Genomic DNA, 24,020 nt, shown 5'->3' with positions numbered 1-24,020 from the left:
TCTGAAACTTCTTGATGTCTCTTTCTTTTATGAAATAATTTCATGTAAAAATTGGAACACTCAAGGCGCCTGGGTGGCTCAGTCAGTTAAGCATCTGCCTTCAGCTCAGGTCATGATCCCAGGGTCCTGGGACTGAGTCCTGCATTAGGCTCCCTGCTCGGGGTTAGGGGGCAGTCTGCTTCTCCCTCTTCTTCTGCTCCTTACTCTGCTCGTGTTCTCTGTCTCTCTGTCAAATAAATAAATAAGATTTCAGAAAAAAAATTGAACACTCAAAGGGAACAGGTGCGCTATTTAGGCATGAAAAATGGCCTGCTCTTTACGGAGTGCCACAGTGGGTCAAGGCTATGCTGCCAGAGGACCAGTTCCCTAGAAGGGTTGCATGGACTTTTATCCAGATTTCCTAAGTTCTGCTATGTGAAGGCTCGCACTGCTATATCTCTCAGTTCTTCTTATCTCAGAGTACAGCAGAACAATCAATGGAACTTCTACAAAATATAGATTTAAGGATTGTAATTCAGTACATTTGAAAAGCTCCCCAAGTAATTCTGATGTTTAGCCAAGTATGAAAATCACTGTTTAACCCTTAAAATCTGGGATTCCAAACAAGAAAGTGCTAATTAGGCCAGCTGAGAGATGGCAGTTGAGTCCTGTGGATATATCCCTGAAAAATACATTCCTTTTTCTCTGGTCTTTGAGGATAAGCTTGCCATCCACACTCCTATAGGAAGGACCACAACACTTTCTAACAGATGAGTGTTTGTAGAGCCTCAGAAACCTTGCTGTTCAGTTAGGGATATGTGAGGGAAAAGGTACACTTTTCATAATGACACTGCACCAGAGATTAATGAATCCTTTACATAAACTCATCTTAGATTTTTGTATCCTTAAGTTTTGTTTCCTCCTGCTTACACAAGGAAGTTCACAATGATTAAGTGCTTCTAGTATAATTCCTATACAGCTTACACAGAGAAGGGTTAAGATTTTGTAAGAATACTGTTGTCTTGCTGGTAGAGGTTTCTGAAGATAACATTTAATGCCTTTTATTTTTTATTTTTTGGGGGGGGATGTATGGATGCTTTTTTTGGGGGGGGGTTATTTTTAACATTTAATGCTTTTTAAAACAAAAGGTTAATGTTCTTCAGCTGAGACCTGAAGAAATTGCCAGTTATTCTGGACCAAACATGATTTTTACGTAGAGGCAGGATTCCTGACCAGTGATAATGAAACAATTATAAACTACATAGTCTTGTTTTGTGTTGGGTTTTTTTGTTCTATCTTATTAGCCCTCCCCACGCTATTATTACAACAGACAGGTTGGGAAAATTGCAAAGAAAAACGAAAAATCATACCTGTTATTTTTAATTCAGTCTTTGCCAAGGCATAAAGACATAAACCATACTGATTTTCTCTCACTAAATTCCGTTGAAATCATGACATTTTCTGTTGAGGAAATAAGTGAGTTTGGTCTGTGGCATAAATTTAACTTTCATATTAAATTGTCATTATCTTATATGCCAAAGTTAGTATATAAGCATACTCCCAAAATAACAAACACAGAAAAAGATTTCCAAAAATACCCAGCTTCACATTAGAAGAGCTTGTTTTAATTCCATTCAGACATTATACAATGTTGCCAAGATATATTTATGTGTGAGATTCTATACTCGTGGTACAAATTTGCTATTCCTAAAGGCAAGTTTTCCTGTTGTCCCGTAAAGTACATATTTAGTCCAAAGGAAAATTCTACTGAATGAATCATTACTAATGCCATGGACACTAGCCCAAAAATGAGGAACAAAAATATGCTTTGATAGGCAAATTTCTTTGAAATCATCCAGATGGTAATAGAACTAGGACATAGGGTTTTTCTCCCCCATTTGCACCAGAAAACTAATGAGAAGTAAATAAATAAATGAATTTGAACTTGTCCTTTTTATTGTAAGGAGCTATAACTGCTAGAATGTTACATCTCTGGGAGTGATTAATTTTCTATCATCCAGACTAAAAACCTCTAGTGTTATAAAGGCTGCTTGATTTCGCCTTGCCCTAAGAGATGCATTTCATGTAAGATTCCCATCCAGCATAAATACAGTCTGCTGAAGTATGCTTGCTGCTTTTCCTGCTTTAGGTTCCTTGCCCTTCTTTCTTCAGGAACAAAGAGGCTGCTGTTCTGAGAGGAGAGAATTTCACTTCCACCCTGTTTTTCCTGTTTTTGAGAACTCCTTGGTACCAGATACATCTCATACTTTTTTTGGAGTTTAGTACATATGTACATAAACCACATAATATGTAACACCTGAGTAGGGCCTAGGTTAGATTCCCAAAATCAATGTATTAATATTTTTGTAGTCAAACAAGAATATTCCTACTAAGTGGGATAAAGGCTGTAAACAGTTCTATGTCATAGATATACTTTTGATATCACGTGACTTTTGCACCAAACACACAGACTTGGGTTATTTAGCTTTTTAGATCTCAGAATTGCAGATAAAAGACAGTAGACGTGTGATATCTACATATATATGGGATGTTTGGGAGGAAAGGCCTTTAATATATAAACTTCGCATGAGAGGAACAGAGATTCTTGCTTCCCCATTCCTTCTCCCACAATTGTCCATGTTTCTCTGACATCTTATGGTTCCTCAAGCACCCAGGCATGGTCCCACCTCTAGGCACTGACTTTTCTGCTCTGTGGACTGTTTTCCTGTCATTGTACAACATATTCCTGGCCTTTTCCAGGCTTTGCTCAAAGATCATCTCAGGGAGTCTTTCCCTGACCACACTATTTTACATTCTTAAATTCCTTTCTGGTCAGCACTCCCTATCCTTTTTGCTATGCTTTTCTGCACAGTGCTTAATACAATCAGACACACTACTGTTTATTTATTCAGTTGCTCCCTGTCCCTGAAACTACAGTCATTTGGGAAGCTCCATAGAGATGGGGATCTTGGATTTGTTTATTCATTGCTGTATCCCTCACACATAGAGCTGTGCCTGGAACATGGTAGGTACTCAGTACATGACATATTAAAAGAGAAAAAGAATATTATTTGTTCCCATATACTTGGAAAAATATGCAAATTACATTCTTTTTTTTTTTTTTCTTTTGGATTACATATGGGCTGCTTCTAGATGCTAGAGCTCTAAGACCAACCAGATGGATGCTTCCCATCTGAGGAGGGAGGATGATGCAGGGATGAACAGACAGGCAACAGGCATGTTAAACAAGGCAATTTCTGATGGTGATAAATGCTGTTATATTTTTGAAGGAGAGTAACATGAGGATACGGAGTAAGGATTTTAGCTTGTGTGGTCAAGGCAGGCCTCTGAGCTGATAAGCTCTGAAAGGAAAGAACCACCTATGCAAAATTCTCAGGGAAGAGCACTGCAGACAGAAGGAACAGCAAGTAGAAGAGCCTGAGGTAGGGAGAGTGTTGGTATTATGAGGGGGAAGGTCAGTGTGGCTAAGGCACAGTGAGCAGGAAGAAAGTAGCACGAGAGGAGGATGCAAAAGCAGAGAGAGCCCACTTCCCAGGCCATGGGAAGAAGTTTGAATACCTGAGTAGCAATGTGAATCAATTTATAATTTAAAGGGGTCATTTTTGCTCTTAAATTGAAAGGTAAAGTAGAAAGAGAGGGAACATGAAGACCAGTTAGATGTCTAAAATGGTGGTCTCAACAAAAGCAGATAAAGAACTCTTAGGGTTTTGGCTTGACCAAGTAAGTGGCTGGTAAGATGGGGAAAGACTAGAGTAGAAACAAGGTACTTTTGTTCGATTTTGGTTTCTGTTTTGAGAATTCAGGGGGTGAGGGGAAGAGAGTAAGAATCAAGAGTTCTATTGGCTATGAGGGCTCTGACCTCCATGAAGAGGTCAGGCTGGAGAAATAAATTTGGGGATCATCAGCATATGAAGCCAATTAAAGGTTAAGAATGGCTAAGACACCAGGAGAGAACTCAGATATAGAAGAGAACATCAGGGCACTTGATACAAAGAATACATCAGACCATTAAGACTCTTAGCAACTAATTTATTTTAAAATAGACAAACTATTAATTGTAGAAAATAGTAACATAGCAATTTTAAATGTACAGTTTTAACCAATACAAAAAAGCGATAAAGCAGTATCTGAAGCCTTACTTAAGAAATCTCAATACAAGATCTCTGAAGTTCCTAAAATTCTGGCACTAACTAATGTGAACTTTCATTAGCAAAAGATCCAGAAATATGGTAGCCCTTGACCTAAAAGCTAACTGATTTTTATGATATTCATGCAAAAATTAATGAGGAAATGGGAGAAAGCTTCCTAGTGCCTTGTTATAACTGCCAAAAATAAGTTTGAAATTTAACTGAGCACAAAATAAAATTTCATTTTCTAACAAATAAGACCAGATTTCTTTTTAAAAAGAACTCTGAGTTTAGACAAAGTGATTTTCCTAAAAGCTAGCTGATGCTACCTTAAATATCACCTATTTTAAATTATACCATCTCTAAATAAGTTAATCACACAAGATAGTTTAAATACACCTTTAGGTGTTGGGGGAAAATGCCTGTTTTTCTAACACAGCTGTTTTCATTTGAAGCTTTTGCACAAAACCAGATAGAAACATGAATACCTAACCCAAAGACCTTTGATTACTTGCAATTTTGGAGTAGAAATGATGTGGCTTTGAATATGCCAGTGTTAGACCATACTGACTTAAAAAAAAAAAAAAAAGATAAATAGACAACTGCCAGTTCAAAAGATACATGGAAGACATGTACAATTCCAGAGAAAACACCCCTTCCCAAATTTAGGAGGGCAGAATAATTGCTGAGATGCAATTAGACAAACCTCTAAGAAAGAAAAATTAAGGCTCCTATAGTTAACAGTCTGTTTGTGGAATAAAATTGTTTTATATCTTGATTCTTCAGGACCCAGAAACATTAGAAAGTGCACTTGGGATATACTGTCTTAGGGCCCTCTGTAGCAAAGCTCTAGCTGAACACTTGATTTTCCAAGTACTATATGGTTACTTCATGAATTCAGTGATCTGAATGGTACAGAAACCAAGAGTACTATCAATAACCCTCATTTTTAAAGCATGAGTTGGATGAAGAAAAGGATCAATAAATTCTTACAAGTCCTGAGGTATGAAATCTGTATCAGTAGTATGACAACATCATTTGTTTATACTTTGTTTTCTGCTTGTGTTTAAAAACTAAAATTTAAAAAACAAGCTCACAGTACATCAGATTCCATTAGTAAACTAAAATCTAATGTGTAAAAATTAGTGATTTTTTTTCTAGTTTCTAATATCTGTTTTAGCAGAAGAGCCCAGGATCATTTGGGTGAAGGGGGAGTAGTCAGCCAAATCGCATTTGGAAGACAAGACACATATTCTAAGGGCATTCATGTTAAATTAAAAAAATATATAAATATAAATTAATAAAAATAATAGCAAACATCACATATATGCCACAAGAAAAGACAAAGTACTCAAATAGGCCTGGGTTGTTTGGACCGCCACTCCCAGGGCATCCTCCCCATTTGTAGAGCACAGCAATTATACTTTGGAAATGGAAACATCCGCTACAACTTTTTAAATGGCAGTATTTGCACAAGATTTTCAATCTTGTACAATAACAAGTATATTCTACTATGACATTGCAAGCGGTTTAGGAATCCCCTGCACGCAAACCCCGTGCAAGCACGTGCGCACACTGGATTCCAGCAGAAGAGCTGAAGACAGGTATTCAATGCGGCTGTAAACAGAACCTGGGAGAGTCACACAGTGGGATCGGGGAGAGACCATGAGGCCAGAGGTGTACTCGGTGCCCACGGAGGTCATGGGACCCTCATTTTTCTTCCCTGTTTGAGGTATCCATGCTATCGTTCATTTTTTGCTTCTGCATTCGTGTTCGGGTAGATGCTGGAAAGAGGATGAAGAGATGTTAATAGCACTGATGGTGCTACTAGGTAAGGTTGACAAAGGGCTGCCACAAATGTTATTCTCGTGCCAAATCGATGGAGTGCCAGGCCTGGCAAAGCAGTGGTTTCCAAATTTTTTATCATGTTAATTTTTTCCAAGCACGTACCACTAAACTTGTGTGTGTATATGCATTCCATTTATGTTTGTGTCTAAATTATAAAATGCACATAACCCAAACAAATGTGAATAGATGAGCTAAAAATAGAGATTGTAATATTTTCTCTCTGTACCAAAAGGTGGCATCATACACTCCACGGTGCCCAACGTCGCAGACCACTTCTGCAGAGATGCCGAGGTTGAGGGTGGCCCACAGCAGAGCAGAATGCTGGGCTGGCCCAGAACGATCGCTGAAGTGAGTGGTATTCTTCTCAACGCAAGCAATTCCCTTGTGCTTGGAGATGCCTTGCAAAGACATCAGCTCATGGCTCATTTAATTTCGACATGAACATTTTAAAAGTACAGTATTAATTACAATATAGACAAAACCAGAAAAACTTCTTTTAAGTTATTTAAAAATTCTTAACTTGATTTTAGTGGTGGGCAGAAGCTCTTCATTTCAAAGAAGCACAAATTTACACTTGGAAAGAAAGAAAAGACTAATACTAAGTCTTCCCCCTCTGAGAAATCTAGCACTGTGTGATGGTCTTTTTAGAATGTCATTCTTTGAGGAAAACCGAAGAATTCCTTAGCTCTAGGGGTTCAAACTCCTGCTGCTTCCTTCCAATTTGCAGCCGCATAAAGACCCTGAACTCCAGCCTGGCATCTGAAATTCACCGCCTGGCAAAGTGCACCGCTGGAAAATGGGCCCAACACAGCAACTAAACTCTCCTCTAAGAAAACATATCTTTACGGCTTTCTGCTCCTTTAAAAATGTGTATTTGTGAGCTTCAAAATGCTTCCAAATGTTCCTTTGCAAGGCCTCATTTTGGTGAAAAGCTTTGTGTCTATTTTCATGAACTGAGCAGAAATACCACCGACTAATTCACAGCTCAAACAGAAGTAGAGCAATCAATGTAAAATCCAAAACAGAGATTCGTTTATAACCAAAACATTTAAACTCTTGGTATATTTAGTGTTGAATGTTCTCTTCAAAAGAACATACATAAAAAGAGAGGGTTTTAAAAAATCAAAAGCATTCTTTTAAATACTTTATACTTTAAATACTTAGTATTTACGGGCACATGTTTAGAGACGCCCCTGATTTTTAAAAAGTCATGTTCAACTGGTATGGCTCTTACCGACATGTCCTATGGCCTAGCCTAAGAGTTTGAGTCCTCACTGTCTCCAAAAGACTTGTCTTATTCCCAGTACAAGCTGTTCATCCTGCCGATGGGTCTGGCAGCAGACCACCAGGAAACGTCACATTCACTACCACAGCTCTGTCCCTGGGATAACCCGGAGCAGTCAGTATGTGTTTGCTTCTTCTGTAAGTACTTTCCAACTATTCTACTTGGGTTGATCTTCTATAGACTTAGGGTAGCTTAGGATAGAATTCCATCTGCCTTAACATTCCAAATCTGTCACTCTGCATAACTTGGAAGATGATCTGATGATCTTTATGAAAATTTTGATTTCCGGTAATGGAAAACTTTTGTTTGACATTGTTTTTAAAACTTGCAAATTAGAGGAGTTCAATAATAGAATAAAAAGTTATTTTTCAAATGAGGGAGATGATGTTCCTATATGCTAATTTTATAAACCCTTTCCCTATATCCAACACTCTTAAAGAGCTCCTCATTATAGTTTTGCTCCCTTGAGGTATTTCTAACCACAGCCATTCATGCTGAAGATATGGTTTCACTTCCTAGTATTCCTGCACTAAAGATTTTAGAAAAGGTAAAGATTTCATCTTGCATCACATATTTAATCCACAAATGTCTATAGGTAAATACTATATTCTTGATTGGATTATATTTTAAGTGCTAATTTAGGGAATTATATGTATTTATTCCTTTAAAACATGAAAAGTTTTTTTGCGATATAAACATGGTTTCATTTATGTAGGGTGAGATGATAAGTACTTACTCATTTCTGCCAGTTTCTGTTGAAATTTGGACTCCCCTGGGATGTGTTTACTGCAGATTTAAAAAAGGGAAGATATTTCATATGTATATGCATAAGTTCAAAACTCAAATTTTCAATAACTATGGTGGTTCCAATGACTTATTTTATACTCTTATTTTAGTGAGTAGCTTTTAATTTCAGAGGTTTATAAACCTTCAAAAATACAAACCATCACAAATTTATAATCTTTTGCATTTTGTCTGTGATTCTTATAAAACACAGTAGTTTTTTTCAAGGGTAAGCATTTAAAAATCTAATGTTAATCATAACAAAATTTTATCAATGGCTTTGTTTTAAACAAAAAAAGAGATCAGATTGTTAATATCTGATATGTTCACTGAATTTCAGTAGATAGTATGTGATTTCAATGGTGTTAACTTTGGGATACATTCCTATTTTTTTGAGCAATCTTCACAGTTTCCAAATAAAACTGGCATAAAAGGGTTGGGTGGAAGTTAGGAGCAGAGCTGGCGCTCTGGCTTCTCCACATGACCAGCTCAGCTGCTGAAAGACATTCTACAACTATTCCTACCTTCCATCTGCTTCGTCTGATCCTTCAATATCAAAGCGTAGTTTTTTCAGTGGTTTAGGAGGGTTGCTGCCTTCAGCACTTCTTTTGAGCACACGGTCGCTGTTACACACCATCTGATTTATTTTCTGGAACTTCTCAGAAGTCTACAAATTACAAAATTCTTTATTTTAAATCATTAATTGCCAGCATTTCATAGTTAGCAACCCTTAATTATAGTTGAGGGGTATCAAAAATCAGGCAGAGGTCATACATACATTTTAATTTTCCACTTTAGTGTATGTACCAAATGAGATATGGAAAAATCTTGGAATCAGTAACTACACCTAACTCTGCTCCAATTAAATATCTTCCCGTCTCTCCCTATGAGGCTCCCCTCTCTCCTCCAACAACTCTGACTACCACTCTGAAATTCCTGGTTCCTCATTTTTGGAACTGACCCACACAGAAAACCAGGACTACTTCTCAGAAGCATGTAAAGTTGGAATGGCTTTCTAGAACCTTGTGGGTTTTGTTTGTTTGAGGGCATAACCAGAGAGAATAACACAAGAATCTAGTAAGAAGTGAAATGTCTAGTCAATCATTATTTTGGACTCACTTTAGGAATATTACATTGACAAGTATATAGTTTATATATTTTAAACCATTACTGATACAGTATTTATTAAAATGTTAACTCATAGTTTTATAAATAAAAAATCAAAAGATTTTGAATCCATTCATTATTACTAGAGATGATTTGAAATCTATATCTCTTGAGGGAGAATCTTGTCACAGCAAAGTAAAGAAAGCGTTGGTAATAAATATCAAAGGGGATGTAATACCTTATTTTATCCAAGGACAAGCACATAGAAAAATTCTATTTCTTATTTATCTTCTTTAGAACTGGAGTGAGGGGATTACCTCAGGGATGTGTATGAACCTGTTCATCTGAACTAAAAAATGAAACCAGACTACTGGTAGAAATTAGGTCTGACTTGACTAACTGATTTGACAGCGAGATTTAGCTTTACTAATTAATCTTTCTTTTCCAAAAATTAAATGAGACAATTTTCTTTTTTTGTGTGTTTTGTTTTGTTTTAAAGATTTTTATTTACTTATTTATTTTATAGAGAGAGTGTGTGTGCTCATGAGCAGGGGAAGGGGCAGAGGGATCAGAAGAGAGAGAATCTGAAGCAGACTCCAAGCTGAGTATGGAGCCTGACATGGGGCTCAATCTCACAACCTTAAGATCAGGATCTGAGCAGAAATCAAGAGTCAGATGCTCAACTAAGTACCCCTAAATGAGGTAATTTTCTAAACATTAAATGCAAAAACAGGTTTTGATGGAAATATGTTTAGAGCACATATATAATATGAAACTAAATTCCTGTATATGTATTAAATTTATGATAATATTTTTAGTTATCAGCTTTAAAACATGTAGGTTCATATAACATTTTCCCCATTCTTTTAGAGGCTATTGCAAGCAGAAGAGTTTGAGGACCACTAACTCTATATGTATTCAGATCCAAACCTTATGTGGTCCCACACCTTGTCCTTTGTGAAACCTGACAGCTGCAGCCTACCTTGAGCTAAATGTCACAGCATTTACTATTTGTAATATATTTTTTAACATTCGCACTTTTAGTATAAAAACTATTATCTTTCTCTGGTTATATTGGGGGCAGTGGGATAGGCAGACTCTAGAATGGGTCTCACTAACCCTCATCTTCTAGTTTTTACACTCATGTAATTCTCTCTTCCCTGAGTGTGTGGGTGGGACCTAGTGTTACCTTGCTTCTGACAAAAATATGACAAAAGTGATGGATTATCACGTCTAATATTAGTTACAAAAAGACTGTGATTTCATTTTGCTCTACTCTGTACCTCCCACTTTCCCTCTCTCTCTTCTTGCTCTGAGGGAAGCAAGATACCATTTGTGAGTAATGAGTGGCTCCATGGAGAAGCTAAAGTGACAAGGAATAGATGGCTTGGAAAAGTATATGTAATAAGATATTATATAATCTCAAAGGATGTTTAGAAAACCACTTTGAAATTCACCAATTAGCGGTTCCACAGTGTAATGGTGAGCATTCTGGATTCTGAAATTCACCAATTATGAGTATAACTTGAAATTAAATCTGATTTGAATATAAGTCTGCTATTAATCTTCTAAATTCTATGCAACATGCCTTGCTGAGGTGTTTGAATAATATATATGTCAATTCAAGTCATAGAAATCTGCAATTTCTTTTATAGTTACAGTGCATTCCCTTATATTTCATAGAAAGAAAATACTCACCCCAAATGATTCACCAATTGATACTAAGATTCTGTTAAGATAAAATACAAATTAATAATGAAGATCATATATAACTTTACAGAGATGAACATTTATCATTTTGAGCTATTAGACATACCAAATCTAAAGTCTGCTCTACTAGAACCACAACAAAATTACAATTAGGGGCTTACTCTAACAGTGCTATTCTAATCATGCACTGAGCTGGTCTCAGATTTTTTGAAAGAATTACATGTCTGAAAGAACATATTCTGCCACTGTCCACATTTAAAGAAGGTAAAGGAAAATTTTAAGTTTACTCACACTTAATTCTTCATAAATCAATCGGTAAATAATCAATTAAAATTTCACACTTCCTCATTAAAAATTCACATAACAACTGGCAAAAAGTTACAGTATTAATAATCAGAATTCTAATTCAGATCTCTACTTATCATATATCCTAGACTTGGAAATCTATTAGTCTGCCTGTCCTTGTTTGAACCAAATAATTTATGTTCTTTTTGTTTTTGAGTATAGCTGACACACAATGTTACATTAGTTTCAGGTGTATAACACAGTGATTCGACAAGTTTATATATTATGTTGTGCTCACAAGGGTAGCCACCATCTGCCACCATACATCACTACTGCAGTATCGCTGACTATTATCACTAGTATCACTACTCGTGTTGTACCTTTTATTGCCTGTGACTTATTCATTCTATAATAGGAAGCCTGGATCTCCCACTAATCTTCATCCATATTGTCCGTCCTTCCCTCCCCACTGGCAACCATCCGTCTGTTCTTTGTATTGATAGGTCTAATTCTGATTTTTGTTTATTCTTTTAAAAAAATTTTTTTTGGATTTTACTTGAGTGAAATCATTTGGATTTTTTTTTCTCTTATTTCTCTTAGCATTATATCCTCTAGGTCCATTCATGTTATTTCAAATGGCATGATCTTATACATTTTAATGACTATATAATATCCCCTTGTATGTATGTGTGTATCTATACTTATATATCACATTTTTCTTATCCATTCATACATCAGTGGACACTTAGAGTTCTTCCATATCTTAAATATCGCAAATAATGCTGCAATAAACATAGGGGTGCATATATCTTTTCAAATTAGTGTCAAATTTTCTTTGGATAAATACCCAATACTGGAATTATTGGATCATATGGTATTTCTAAGTTTTTGAAGAATCGTCATACTGTTTTCCATAGTTGGGTATAGCAATTTACATTCCAACCAACAGTGTATGAGGGCTCCTTTTTCTCCACGTCCTCAACAACACTTATTTCTTGTCCTTTTTTAGTCATTCTGTAGGTGTGATATCTCACTATTGTTTTGATTTGCATTCCCCTGATGATTAGTGATTTTGAGCATCTTTTCATTTGTATGTTGCTATTCATATGTCTTCTTTGGAAAAATATCTATTCAGATCTTCTGCTCACCCTTTAATTGGATTGTTTATTTGCTATTGAGTTATAAGAGTCCTTTACAATTTTTGAAAATGAATTAATCAGATATGTGGTTTGCAAATATTTCCTCTCATCCACTAGGCTGCCTTTCATTTTGTTGATGGCTTCCTTTGCTGTGCAGAAGCTTTTCATTTTGATGTAGTTCTCCTTTTTATTTTTGCTTTTATTTCCCTTGCCTTAGAAGACATACCTAGAAAAAAATGTTGCCATGGTTGATGTCAGAAAAATTACTGCTTGATCTCTTCTAAGGGTCTTGTGATTTCCAGTCACACATTTAAGTCTTTAATCCATTTTGAGTTTATTTTCATGTATGGTAATAAAAGGTGGTCCACTTTCATTCTTTTACATGTAGCTAGCTGTCCAGTGTTCCTAGCACCATTTATTAAAGAGACTATCTTTTCCCCCCCTTACACTTTGGCATAGATTAATTGACCATATAATCATTAATTTCTGGGCTCTATATTCTGTTTCATTGATCTATGTGGTTTATTTTTATGCCAGTACCATGCTGTTTTGATTACTACAACTTTGTAGTAAGCCTGGGATTGTGATAATCTCTATTCTTTTTCAAGTTCGCTTTGGCTATTTGGGGTCTTTTGTGGTTTCATACAAATTTTAGTATTATTTGTTCTAGTTTGTGAAAAATGATGGTGGTATTTTGATAGGGATTGCAATGAATCTGTAGATTACTTTGGGAAACATGAACGTTTTAGCAATATTAATTCTTCCAATCCATGAACATGGAGTATCTTTGCATTTATTTGTGTCATCTTCAATTTCTTTCATCAGTGTTTTATGGTTTTCAGATACAGGTCTTTCACTTCTTTGGTTAAGTTTATTCCTAGGTATTTTCTTCTTTTTGGTGCAATTGTAAATGGTGTTGTCTTCTTAATTTCTCTTTCTGCTACTTCAGTATTAGTGTATAGAAATACAATAGATTTCTGAACATGAATTTTGTATCCTGAAACTTTACTGAATTCATTTATTCTAGTAGATTTTTGGTGGAGTCTTTAGGATTTTCTATGTATAGTACCATGTCATCCATAAATAGTGACAATTTAACTTCTTCTTGACCAATATGGATGCCTCTTTTTTTTTTTTTTTTCTTCTCTGATTGCTATGGGTGGGACTTTCAGTACCATGTTAAATGAAAGTAGTAAGAGTAAAAATCCTTGTCTTATTCCTGATCTTAGAGAAAAAGTTCTCACTTTTTCTCTATGATGTTATCATGTGGGATATATGGTGCTAGTTGTGCATTTTTCATATATGGCCTTATTATCTTATTATCCCTGTAAACTTGCTTTGTTGAGAGTTTTTATCATGAACGATGATGAATTTTGTCAAATGCTTTTCCTACATCTACTGAGATGATCGTATAATTTTTATCCTTCGTTTTTTTGATGTGGTGTATTACATTGACTCATTTGTGAATATTGAACCACCCTTGCACCCCTGGAATTAGTTATACCTGCTCATGGGGAACAGTATTTTTGATATATTGTGGAATACAGTTTGCTAAAATTTTGTTGAGGATTTTTCCATCTATGTTCATCACGAACATTTGCTTGTAGTTTTCTTTTTTTTTTTTGTGGGGTATTTTTCTGGTTTTGGTATCAGGGTAATGCTGGCCTTATAAATGCATTTGGAAGCTTCCCTTCTCTTCTATTTTTTGGAATAGTTTGAGAAGAATAGGTATTAATTCTTTAAATGTCTGGTAAAATTCACGTGTGAATGCCTTTTGGCCTGGATGTTTATTTTTTGGTAATTTTTTTGATTACTGATTCAATTTCATTACTAAAAATCAGTCTGTTCAGATTTTTCTATTTCTTCTTAATTCAGTTTTGGAAAATTCTATATTTCTAGAAATTTATCCATTCAGGATAAATTTGTCCAATTTGTTTGCATGCAATTTGTTGCAGTAGTCTCATAATCCTTTCTAATTCTGTGGTGTCAGTTATTACTTCTCTTTCCTTTCCAATTTTATTTGGGTCCTTTCTCTTTTTTTCTTGATGATTCTAGCTAAGGAATAACCAATTTTGTTTATCTTTTCAAAGAACCAGCTCTTGGTTTCATTAAATTTTTTCTGCTATTTTTTTTTAGTCTTTATGTCATTTATCTCTGCTCTGATCTTTATTATTCCTTTCTACTCAACTTGGGCTTTGTTTTTCTTCTTTTTCTGGTTTCTGTAGGTATAAGGCTGTGTTGTTTATTTGAGCTTTTTCTTGTTTCTTGCTATGGGCTCTATTGCTATGTATTTCCCTCTTAGAACTGCTTTCACTGCATCCAAAGGAGTTTGGACAATTTAGTTTTCATTTTCATTTCTCTCCATGAATTTTTTGTTTCTTCTTTGATTGTTCTGTTGGCCCACTGGTTGTATGGTATCGTACTGATTAATCTCCACATGCTCATGTTTTTTCCATTTTTTTCTAATGTTTTATTTCTAGTTTCATACTGCTATATGATCAGAAAAGATGCATGGAATGATTTCAATCTTCTGAAATTTATTGAAGCTGTTTTGTGGCCTCATTTGTAATCCCTTCTGGAGAATGTTCCGTGTGCACTTGAGAATAATGTGTATTCTGTTGGTTTTGGATTGAATGTGCTATATGTATCTGTTATGTCCATCTGTTGCAAAGTGTCATTCAAAGACACTGTTTCCTTATTGATTTCCTGCCAGAATCATCCACCCATTGATGTAAGTGGGGTGTTAAAGGCCCTCACTATTATTGTATTATCATCAATTTCTGTCTTTATTTCCATTAATATGTGCTTTATGTATTCAGCTGCTCTAGTGTTTGGTATGTAGATACTTACAAGTGTTACATCCTCTTGTTGGGGTGCTCCTTTAATCATTATGTAATACTCAATTCTTTGTCTCTAGTTACAGTCTTTGTTTTCAAGTCTATTTTGTCTGATGTAAGTGTTGCTGCTTTGGCTTCTTTTTTGCTTCCATTTGCATGGTAAATGTTTTTCTATCCCTTTACTTTCAGTCTGTATGTGTCTCTATGTCTAAGGTGAGTCTCTTATAGGCAGCATATAGAAGGGTCTTATATTTTTATCCACTCCACCACCCTGTATCTTTTGACTGGAGCATTTAGGCCATTTACATTTAAAGTTATTATTTTTTTTAAGTTATTATTGTTAGGTATGTACTTGATGCCATTTTGTTCCCTGTTTTCTGGTTGTTTTTGTAGTTATTCTCTGTTTCTTTCCACTTCCCTTGTTCTTTTTCTTTGGGATTGATGAGTTTCTATAGCGTTTGTTTGGCTATCTTTCTCTTTGTTTTTTGTACATATATCATAGGTTTTGAATCTGTGGTTGCCATGAGTGAACCATATAATTTGTTTTTATAATAAACCTGAAAAACAGTATTAGCTTCACATAACAAGGATATGATCATATGCACATGGAACTAGGAGATATGTCTTATTATACTCCAATTCCTTGATAAGTGGACATCATTATATATATATATATGTGTGTGTGTGTATATATATATATATATATATATTTGATTAAGCAGAATACCTAAATATGCTGGATAAATACAATGTTAAGATGCTCTCTTAATGCCTGATCAATGATTGATCAAGATTTTGAGAATATGACCTCAACTGAGAAGTGATTTCACTAAATTCAGTAAATAGCTATCATAAGAATAATACAGATCAATTATCATTACTTAAGTACACATTTTCATGTGGCAATGTGGGACTGTGTAAATTAAGTATACATGATGTATTATCTTAGCAACTTACAGTATAAGTTGTAGAAATTGTACACAGATACTATAAGAACAGCAAATAAAAGATGGTACAGGGGTGCACAAGAGGATTTATATCACTTGCCAACTAGTCTCTATTTTCTCTCTTCCTGTAGAGTTTCAAATTTTTACCATGAGTGTGCATTACTTATATAATTAAACACCCCACACAAATGTTTTCTAGATGGCTAATATCTCCCCCTTCTCCCTTTTGTTTTTCTTGCCCATTAAGTACAACTCTATGAGCTGACAATTTAAGAAGATGAGACTACCTTAACTGTACTAGCTAATCTGCCTACCACTCTGTACAAATAAAGTCATTTTCAAGCAGCCCATGATAATATATAATAAGGCAATGGAAGCACTTCAAAGTCACAAAGCACTTGCGGTTGGATGTGGAAGATAATGTAATGATTTGTAGTTGCACAGAAACTTTCATCTAGGAATTTAAAACAGCTTCATACTCATCATCTCCCTAATCCACAGCATCCTTCCGAAGTAGTGACACCTGCCCCAGGTAATATAAGGAAGCTGCAGGCAGAATTAAGGATGGACTTCTAAAGACTTAATTTGCAGTTATGTACATTTCATCAGTCATCTACATTTTTGTAACAAAGCAAGATAAACAGGTTCACAGAGTTTACAGGACATTCAATAAAGCTAGAGAATAAAAATTCTTAACCAAAAGTTATCTACTTCACTTAGCAGACTGGTTACTTACAAAAATATGAAAGTGATTTTAAACCTACTACAAAAATTGTTCTTTGTTCACAAAAGAACAAACCCTAGCACCCAGGAAAGTTGAAGACTAAACTTGCAAACCCACTTAAGTAAAAAGATATTCTTTCTTTCCTACCAAATTCCTATCATGTCACTTAATGTAAATAAATATTTTTTAAGTGATGAAAGCTTTATATTTTTGTACTTGGATCAAAATAATCCCCTCTTATTCTTTGCCCTTTCCCTAAAGAGAAAACACAAACCTTGATCTTGGAGTCATTTTTGTTGGCGTTGGCACACCTTCTGAAATTTTATATGGATTCTTCAGGGGTGATATATAGATGTTTCCCCCAGGAATCCGTAAAGGTGAACTAGAAAACTTGTAAGGGCTTCGAGGAATGTGAGGTATTGGTGACAAGGTAGGGGGCTAGGGCAAAAACAAAAAGCAGATTTTTTTTTTAAATGTTTTAGTAAGCTCCACTTTATAATTAGATTTTCCCAATCAAAGGATACTTCCAACCTACCCTGGTAGAAGCATACTGCAAAATATTTGTTTTCAGTCTCTGCATGAAGACCGAGTTATAGAATACTATAATGGAATCATACTCCTCTTCTCTGATCAAAACACGTTTGAATGTCTGAGGAAGAAGAATAAAAACACCTGTTAAATGAATTTGGAAATTTATCTCTTTAGATTTTCTTTTCTAATAGTTCATATTATTTTCTAACAGTAAGAATCACATATTATACAGGAAAAAATAATCTAGAAAAGTCTTCTTAGGTTTGGTTTATAACTGTTCTACCAGAAGTGAAATGTCACAGACTTTTAAAAAATATATATACATGTGTAAAATTTATTATAAATATCCTGTTTATTGCAAAGATGCAGTATTCCTTATTAACTTTATAACATTAATTTGGATATTAAAGTGCCTTAACTTTCCAATTCTGTTTTAAGCACAAATAATTAACCAGTAATATAAAGGTAAAAAAACTGATACATGAATTTATATAATAAGGTCATAATATATGATCTAATTAATGACTTACATTATCCATTTTATAGATATGGATATATCCAAAAAAATCTTACCATGGGAGATTACCTACCTCCTGAACAGCATGAGGAAGATCTTTGTATGCTGTTACAATGATTTTGAATTTAAGGTCTATATTCTTCACTTTGCATATGCCATACATGGAACACATCATAATCTAGTAAGTCAATGCAATATAAAAATATCAGAATTTTGTTACATAGTTGTGCTCTAAAAAGTACTGTTATCTTTCTTTTAGCTTCAAAAAATGGAAATTTAAGTTCCTACAGGGTTATCTTTTCCCATCCTAAACTCAATTTGAAAGGTGATGTGAAGTGTTCAACCCAAATTGTGTTTAAAGAACAAAATGTAAAAGTCAGACCTTGATTATTAGAACTGATCATCTGGTTTGTAAATAACCCTAATTTTGACCTTTGTTCCTTAGGTTTTTTTTTTTTTTTTTCCCCAGAAAGGTTGAAATTGGAATCAGTTCACTGTGTAACTAGCACTTAAAAAAAAAGTCAGATGTGTCAAAGGTTTAAACTATCAGATAAAATAAAATTGAATATACTTGGTGATGGTGGTAAGGAGTTTGGAATGGGGCAGGAGAGAGTCTTTGTATTGCAGGTAATGCTCTTGATTTGGATGCAGGCTATACAGATGAGTTCAGTTGATGAATTTGCATTAAGATGTATTCTTATGATATATGGATGCTTTAATATGCATGTTCTATTTCAATAAAAACATTATTTTTAATGTAAAAATAAGATTTGAAATTATTCCTTACAGAATGAAAAAATCAAACTTTCTTCATTTGTATGAATTTTATTGCCAAATTTAAGTACTTATATCTCTGCAACATTCTTGCTTATATCTACTATTGCCAAGAATATCTACTCATCACCCCTTGTTCAGCATCCTACCAGCCCCAATTCTATTTTTCCCACTCAGAACACCATCTAATATCTTCTTTGTTAATTCATATTTTTCTCCTACCTCTTCTTAAGGTAACTCTCTGCAAAAGTCTTGATTTCATATACCTAATCTCTTTAGAAATCCTTAGGACTTAAGATTTAGAAATCCTTAGGACTAGTGTAGAAAAATAGAAGGCAATGAGTGCCTACTTTTAAAAATCCAACATACTAGAATTTATACATCCAAATATACTCTAGAAAAATATACATATTTGGAGGTTATACTCTTATACACTAATTCACTGTTTGCTGAAAATATCATTCTTTTTTTTTTTTTAAGATTTTATTTATTTATTTGACAGAGATCACAAGTAGGCAGAGAGGCAGGCAGAGAGGGCGGGGGGAAGCAGGCTCCCTGCTGAGCAGGGAGCCCGATGCGGGGCTCGATCCCAGGGTCCTGGGATCATGACCTGAACAGAGGCTTAACCCACTGAGCCACCCAGGCGCCCCAAATACCATTCTTATTGGGAACATTACTACTGACCTGATAGAAATAAAGAGAACATTATGAATAACTACATACCAACAAAATAGATATCTAAGATGGAACAAAAAATTTTTTTAAATTTTTTATTTCTTTTCAGCGTAACAGTATTCATTGTTTTTACAACACACCAAGTACTCCATGCAATCCGTGCCCTCCCTAATACCCACCACCTGGTTCCCCCAACCTCCCACCCCCCGCCCCTTCAAAACCCTCAGGTTGTTTTTCAGAGTCCATAGTCTCTCATGGTTCACCTCCCCTTCCAATTTCCCTCAACTCCCTTCTCCACTCCATCTCCCCTTGTCCTCCATGTTATTTGTTATGCTCCACAAATAAGTGAAACCATGTGATAATTGACTCTCTCTGCTTGACTTATTTCACTCAGCATAATCTCTTCCAGTCCTGTCCATGTTGCTACAAAAGTTGGGAACGGAAATTTTTAAGAAAAGACACAAACCACCAAAACTTACTAAAGAAGAAACAGAAAATATGAGCTTGAAATAATAATCCAAAACTATCTGCAAACAAAAGCCCAGGCCCAGATGGTTTCACTGGTGAATTCTACCAAACCTTTAAAAAAGAATCAATACCAATTTCTCACAAACTCTTCTGAAATTAGAAGAGGAGAGAACACTACCCAACTAATTCTGTGAGGATAGTAGTACTCTGATATCAAAACCAGATATCAGAGGAAAATTACCATTATCTTTTATGGTTATAGATGTAAACATTTTTAACAAAAACAAACTGAATCCAGCAGCACATCAAATGTATTATAGACTACGACCAAGTGGGATTCATTCCAGAAATGCAAGGTTGGTTTAACATCTGAAAATCAATTCATGTAATATACCACATATCAATACAATAAAAGGAGAAAACCCCAATGATCATTTCAAAAGATATAGAAAAACCATTTGACAAAATTCGACACACTTTCATGATAAAAACAACTAGGAATAGATGGGAACTTCCTTTACTTGATAAAGGGCATATACAAAAACTCTGCAGCTAACAATACATTTAACGGTGAAAGACTGAATGCTTTCCCCTAGAGCAGAAACAAAACAAGGATGTCCCTTCTCACCACTTTCATTTGACATTGTTTTTGAGGTTCTACATTACAGCAGTTTGACAAATAAATGAAATAGCAGTCATCCAGATTGAAAAGGAAAGAGTAAAACTATCTCTGTTTGAAGACAATATGATCTTATATATTGAAAATCCCAAGGAATCTACTAAAAACTATTAGAACTAATAAAGTACTTCAATAAAACTGCAGGTTAACATGATCAATATATGAAAATTAATTGTATTTCTATACACTTGTAATGAATAATGCAAACAAGAAATTAAAGAAATAATTCCATTTACAAGTGTTAAAAGGAATAAAAACACTGAGGTGTATAAATTTAATATAAAAAGACTATACTCTGAAAATGTTAAAACATAACTGAAAAAAATTAACATCTAAATAAGTGGAAAGACATCATATCACATGTTCATTGGCTAGAATACTTAATATTATTAAGATAAGAAAGCTCCTCAAATTAACCTATGATTCAGTATAATTCCTATCAAAATCCTTGTTGGCTTCTTTGCAGAAGTTGACAAACTGATCCTAAAATTCATATGGAAATGCAAGCTTCAGAATAGTACAACAAATCTTGAAAAAGAACAAAATTTTTTCCCTATTTCTTCCTTTTTTTAAAAGATTTATTTATTTATTTATTTTAGGGAAAAAGCGCGCACAAGAGTGTGAGCGCGAGTTGGGGAGGGGCAGAGGGAGAAGGAGAGAATAACAAGCATACTCCCTACTGAAAAGGACCCTGGGATCCGGACCCTAAGATCATGACCTGAGCTGAAATCAAGAGTTGGATGCTTAACTGACTAAGCCACCCAGATGCCCCCACACTTCCCTATCTCAAAATTTACTACAAAGCTTTGTAATTGAGATAGTGTTGTACTGGCATAAGAGAAGACATACAGACCAATGGGACACAATTAAGAAACCAGAAATGAACTTTTATGCATATACAGTTAGTTTTCATTTCTCTCAACACAGAAAGAAAAGACTTTAAGAAACGGTGATGGAATAAGTAGTATTCACATATAAAAGAGTGACGTTAGACCCCTTTCTCATACCATACAGAAAAATTAACTCAAAATGAATCAAAATGTAAATGTTAGAGTTAAAAGTATAACACTTTTGGAGAACACAAGAATAAATCTTCATGATCTCTGATTTGGCAATGGTTTCTTAGATAAGACAGCAAAAGCAGTAGTAATAAAAGAAAAAAAATAGATAAACTGAACATGATCAAAATGAAAAACTTTTGTGCCTCAAAGGACACCATCAAGAAAGTGAAAAGACAACTCAGAGAACTGGAGAAAACAATTGCAAATCATAAGAAATAAGGGACTTTTATGTAGACTACATAAGAACACTTATAACTCAATAATAAATAGATAACTCAATTAAAAATTATGCAAATTATCTGAGTAGATATTTCTCTAAAGAAGATATATAAATGGCCAATAAGCACATGAAAATATTCTCAATCAATATCATTAGCCATCAGGGAAATGCAAATTAAAACCATAAAGAGATGCTACTCTATACCCACTAGGATGATTATAATCAAAAAAGCAAATAAGAGGCTGGTGAGGATATGGAGAAACTAGAACTTCATACACTTCTGGTAGGAATGCAGAATGGCGTGACTATACTGGAAAACAATCTGGCCAGTCCGTAAAGGTTAGACACAGAGTTATCACAAGACCTGGCAATTCTATTTCTAGGTATATATCCAAGAGAACTGGAAACATATATCCACACAAAACTTGTATATAAATGTTCACAGCAACATTATTCATAATAGCCAAAAAGTAGAAAACAAATATACACCAAATAATGAACAGATAAATATGATGTGGTATATCCATACAATGGAATATTATTTGGCAACACAAGGAATGAAGTACTAATACAAGGTATAACACAGATGAACAATGAAAACATTACAGTAAGAAGCCAGACACAAAATACAACATATTATATGATTCCATTTATATAAAATGTCCCAAAAGAGGCTAATGTACAGACATAGAAAGATCAGTATTGCCTGGGTCTGGAAGAAGTAGAGGAACAGATGATGAGTATTGAATGGTATGGCATTTCTTTTTAGCATGATAAAACTGTTTTAAAAGTGATTTTGGTGATGGTTCCACAACTCTATGAATATACTAAAAACTACTGGATCGTACACTTTATATGGGTAATTTGTATGGTATGTTAATTATATCTCAATAATTTGTTACCAAAAAATATTATTATTCTGCATAAAGAGAAAAAACAGGAAGATATGAAAGATCGTTTTCTGTAAATTGTCATTCATTTATTTTTTTATTCATTCATTCATTCAATAGGCACTGTTTTAGATCAACTTGTTTTTAAGTCTTGTACTTCTTCCTTACTATCATGAAATCTAGTTTACTACAAGACAGAAAAACCCCTAATAAACAGTTTTTTTCAATGATTTTTGTAAATAAGATCTTTTATGTCATTAAAAAAGTTACTGAAATACTCCCGAGCTCTAAAGCTCTAAGAACTATAGCCAAATTATAAAAGGAAGCCAAAGCGTGCATATATATTAAGTCTGCTAAACTGATCTAGCTTCTCATTTGAATCTAATCTTTTAAGAAATCAGTGCACGGTTAACAAATGAGTAGGAGAAGCGTAGTGAAGTGCATTATTTTCTTACCTGATCCAAATGCCTGTCTCTCATGAGTTCATACTCATTTTGCAACGTATGCTGAAAAAGGGTCCAGATGATGTGTTCTAGTTCTGGGTGGTCAGACAGAAGGCGTGCGCACAGGGTATTTAGTCGAAGATATGCTAGTCGGTACACTGCAGAGATAAGGGGACTTATGTTTACTATTCAACAAGTGGATTTTCAAAATATTAAATTGCTGTAACTATAATGCTATTAAACAGCATTTTTGCCCTGTATTTTTTTCAAGTTTTTATTTTAAGTCCAGCTAGTTAATATACTGTGTAATATTAGTTTCAGGTGTAGAATTTAGTGATTTATCACTTCTATATAACACCCGGTGCTCCTCACAAGTGCCCTCCTGAATCCCCATCACCTATTTCATCCACCTCCTGCTCTGGTAACCATCAGTTTGGTCTCTATAGGTAAAAGTCCATTTTTTGGTTTTCCCTTTTTTTCTTCCCCTATATTCATCTGTTTTGTTTCTTTAATTCCACATATGCGTGAGATCATATGATAATTGTCTGTCTCTGACTGACATATTTCACTTAGCATTATACATTCTAGCTCCAACCACATCATTGGAAATGGCAAGATTTCATTCATTTTTATGGCTGGGTAATATTCCATTGCATATTTATACCACATCTTCCTTACCTATTCATCAATCAATGGACACATGGGCTGTTTCCATAGTTTGGCTATTATAGATAATGCTGCTATAAACACTGGGGTGCATGTATCCCTTCGAATTACTATTTTTGTATCTTTTGGGTAAATACCAATTGTACAATTGCTGGATTGTAGGTGGTTCTATTTTTAACTTTTTGAGGAACCTCCATACTGTTCTCCAGAGTGACTGAACGAGCTTGCATTTCCACCAATAATAAACAGCACTTTAACAGTAACCTCACCTCTACCACTATTTTCTTTATGAATAAATAATCCC

General features: G+C 34.6%; 1 protein-coding gene across 2 annotated transcripts in view; it reads right to left on the bottom strand.

Annotated features, from left to right (window-relative positions):
* Positions 1-4,008: 4,008 nt before the first annotated feature.
* The window catches only part of RB1 (RB transcriptional corepressor 1), a 155,158-nt gene continuing 135,146 nt past the window's right edge, over positions 4,009-24,020 (bottom strand). For both annotated transcript variants that reach the window (XM_032874040.1, XM_032874041.1), the window contains 8 exons: positions 23,063-23,208; positions 17,914-18,018; positions 17,328-17,441; positions 17,067-17,230; positions 10,849-10,879; positions 8,568-8,710; positions 7,997-8,046; positions 4,009-5,911 (listed from right to left, as the gene is read on the bottom strand). In XM_032874040.1, coding sequence (XP_032729931.1) covers positions 5,838-5,911; positions 7,997-8,046; positions 8,568-8,710; positions 10,849-10,879; positions 17,067-17,230; positions 17,328-17,441; positions 17,914-18,018; positions 23,063-23,208 — 827 coding nt within the window. In that variant the 3' untranslated portion in view covers positions 4,009-5,837. The remainder of the gene's footprint in view (positions 5,912-7,996; positions 8,047-8,567; positions 8,711-10,848; positions 10,880-17,066; positions 17,231-17,327; positions 17,442-17,913; positions 18,019-23,062; positions 23,209-24,020) is intronic.

This window comes from Lontra canadensis, unplaced genomic scaffold (assembly GCF_010015895.1).
Source record: "Lontra canadensis isolate GAN:19392208 unplaced genomic scaffold, GSC_riverotter_1.0 scaffold51, whole genome shotgun sequence".
Taxonomy (NCBI): domain Eukaryota; kingdom Metazoa; phylum Chordata; class Mammalia; order Carnivora; family Mustelidae; genus Lontra; species Lontra canadensis.
The sequence above is the reverse complement of the archived record's forward strand: the minus strand, read 5'-3'. Positions and strand labels throughout refer to the sequence as shown.